Source organism: Apis dorsata, unplaced genomic scaffold (assembly GCF_000469605.1).
Source record: "Apis dorsata unplaced genomic scaffold, Apis dorsata 1.3 scaffold_137, whole genome shotgun sequence".
In the NCBI taxonomy this organism is placed as follows: domain Eukaryota; kingdom Metazoa; phylum Arthropoda; class Insecta; order Hymenoptera; family Apidae; genus Apis; species Apis dorsata.
The window spans coordinates 618696-621327 of NW_006263429.1; the positions used below are offsets into that span (position 1 = coordinate 618696).

Consider the following 2632-nt stretch of genomic DNA (forward strand, 5'->3'; position numbering starts at 1 on the left):
GACAATTTTTGTTAATTACATTTTATTCAATAGATTTTTAGCAAACAGAACGCAAGACACTGGTTAATATTATCTGTAATTATTTTAATGATATATTGGTACACACATTGGACCAGGGAATTGCCGCCTGTTGCATATTATATATTTTATCAAGAGATGTAATGTATTTATTGAGAGTATCTGTAACAATTACTTGTAAAGATTTAATTTAACTAAATTAATCCTACTTTCGTTTATTGGTTTCTCAGTTATTGGTGAGATGTCATTTTATATTAATTATTGTGTCTAACTAGTTTTATCATCCCTTTAGGCGAATAGGAGTTAGCCAGTCCTAATTCTATTATGGTTGCCTTGCGATCATTTTCGTATCTATGTGTTTAACATACGACATTCTGTTTCGTCTCATATTTATTATTCACATTTTAATATAATCACGTTTAATTTTAAGACATGCATTATAATATTTTAGAGAAATATAAATATAAAAATATAATTTTTTTTAAATGATTCTAAAAAATTAATCACATCACATTTAAGACGAAGTAGAAAGTCGTGTATTCATAAATTGTTTTCTTTAAAATGATATAAAGTATTTTTTTAATATTTTAGGTCAAGGTCCCGTAGCCCGCGCAGGAGATCTCTGACCCGTAGCCGCAGCCGAGACCGCCGTTCTCGTTCGGATTCCCGTGACAGACGGTATTAATATTAGCACAAATTAAAAAGCAAATTAGAAAAATTGAAAAAAAAAAAAAAAACTGAAGTTAACTTCTAAAATATAAAGAAAGTGTACTTCTTTAACATGGAATAAAAAAATACGTTTTATACGATCTTATATAAAGAGATAAAAGAAACAAAGAAAAAAAATAGAATTACTTTAATTATTATATTTAATAAATATAAAATATTTTTGTCTTCAACATCATTGTAAAAAGTCTAATATTAAGTATCAAATAATATTGGAATAATTTATTTTTTTACATTTTCTTACATTAAATATTTTTTTTGCAGTGCAAAATAATGAAATTAAATTAATGATCAAATGAATATTTTCTAAGTATTTTCTCTATTTACTTACAGTTAGGTGCTAAAAGTGTTCGAGAGAATGGACCGACTAAATGTGGCGGAAAGAAGGCAAAAGAAAACTGATTTTATATGTACATAAAAAAAGATAATCGTTACTACACATACATATTTGGTCGAAATAATGATTATAGTAAGAAAAAAAGACATTTATAAGAGATACAAAAATAACATGTACACGATGTTTAATATTTAAATTGTTAATTTTGTGCACACAAAGCGTGTATAAAAGTTAAACACATACACACAAAAGTGCTTGTGAACGACCACACATGCACAATTTCATACATACACATATACACACATAATACATATATTATGTACAGACGCATTTTACACACATACAAAATTTTTGTGATGTAAATCATCGAGTGCAGTGGATCTTTTAACAAGATGTGCTCATTGCTTTAAAGTGTACGAGTGAGACAAAAAATTCCATTGCAATTGAGGACAATTATAACGATCAACATAATGGTGAATGTTTAACTGACGGTAAAATATGTCGACTTGGGCCAGAGACGATTTTGGTGTGAAATTTTTGAAGGAATAGAAAACCGTCGTTTTATGTTGTATTAATTATTTTGTACTCTTATGAATTTAAGACTTCAAAATAAAAATGTATGCTATAATTTTTTTGGATTTCCTATTGCAAATAGCAGTTTAATGTTTATTCATAAGAATTAATAAAGTAGTGAATACAATGTATTAATTGTATTTCTTATCCTATTTTAAATATTTTAGAGAATTATATATTAAAATTATAATCTTAAATATCTTATTCTGAAGTATTTAATTATTATTAATAATAGATATAATTTGTATAATTATATCTATTTAGTATATAATTTCGAAAAATATTTAAATATATTCAAATGTTTAATAATATTAATTTTAAAAAATTAGAATTAAGATAATATAGATAATTGTGTAATAAAATATATTGATTTCGATAAACCTGAATATATATATATATATTATTAAGATCAATATAACTGCTATTAATTTCAGGAAAAATTTCAATTAAATTTATATAGGTTAAGATTATTATGTTCTGGTATATATAATGATGGTAAAATATGAAAAAACAGACACACAATTTGAATCTATACTGTAGAAAAGTTTATGTTGAAAGATATTAAATTTTGTAATATTTAAATATATCAAAATAGTTATTAAAAAATAGAGTTAATGAATTAAAATTATAAATAATAATTATATTGATTCTGATTTTATTGTATTTTTTTCTTCGACTTGAAGTTATGTGAGATAGAATATTATAGTTACTATATTAAATTTTTTGTTTCATATCTTTTTCATAATTAACTATAATATAATAATGCAAATTTGATATTATATATTTTATAAATGATATTATATAATACAAATAAAACTGATTTTCATTTTTTTGTTTCACTATTATAAATAGTACAAGCAAATATCTTATATACAAAATGTATAATGATTTATATGTTCGTAAATATATAATGCAATCATATATAGATTTTTATATTAAATTATTGATTCGTACGTAAGTACTATATATATAATTAAA

At 23.0% G+C, this 2632-nt stretch overlaps 1 protein-coding gene across 7 annotated transcripts in view; it reads left to right on the plus strand.

The window, feature by feature from the left end:
- Positions 1 to 1709, plus strand: part of LOC102672249 (RNA-binding protein 1-like) — a 5755-nt gene extending 4046 nt beyond the window's left edge. For all 7 annotated transcript variants that reach the window (XR_421340.2, XR_421341.2, XR_421342.2 and 4 more), the window contains 2 exons: positions 610 to 696; positions 1078 to 1709. Coding sequence is in view for 4 of the 7 variants with exons in the window: in XM_006613231.2 (XP_006613294.1) it covers positions 610 to 696; positions 1078 to 1081 (91 nt within the window). In the remaining 3 variants the exon portion in view is untranslated. The remainder of the gene's footprint in view (positions 1 to 609; positions 697 to 1077) is intronic.
- Positions 1710 to 2632: the final 923 nt, after the last annotated feature.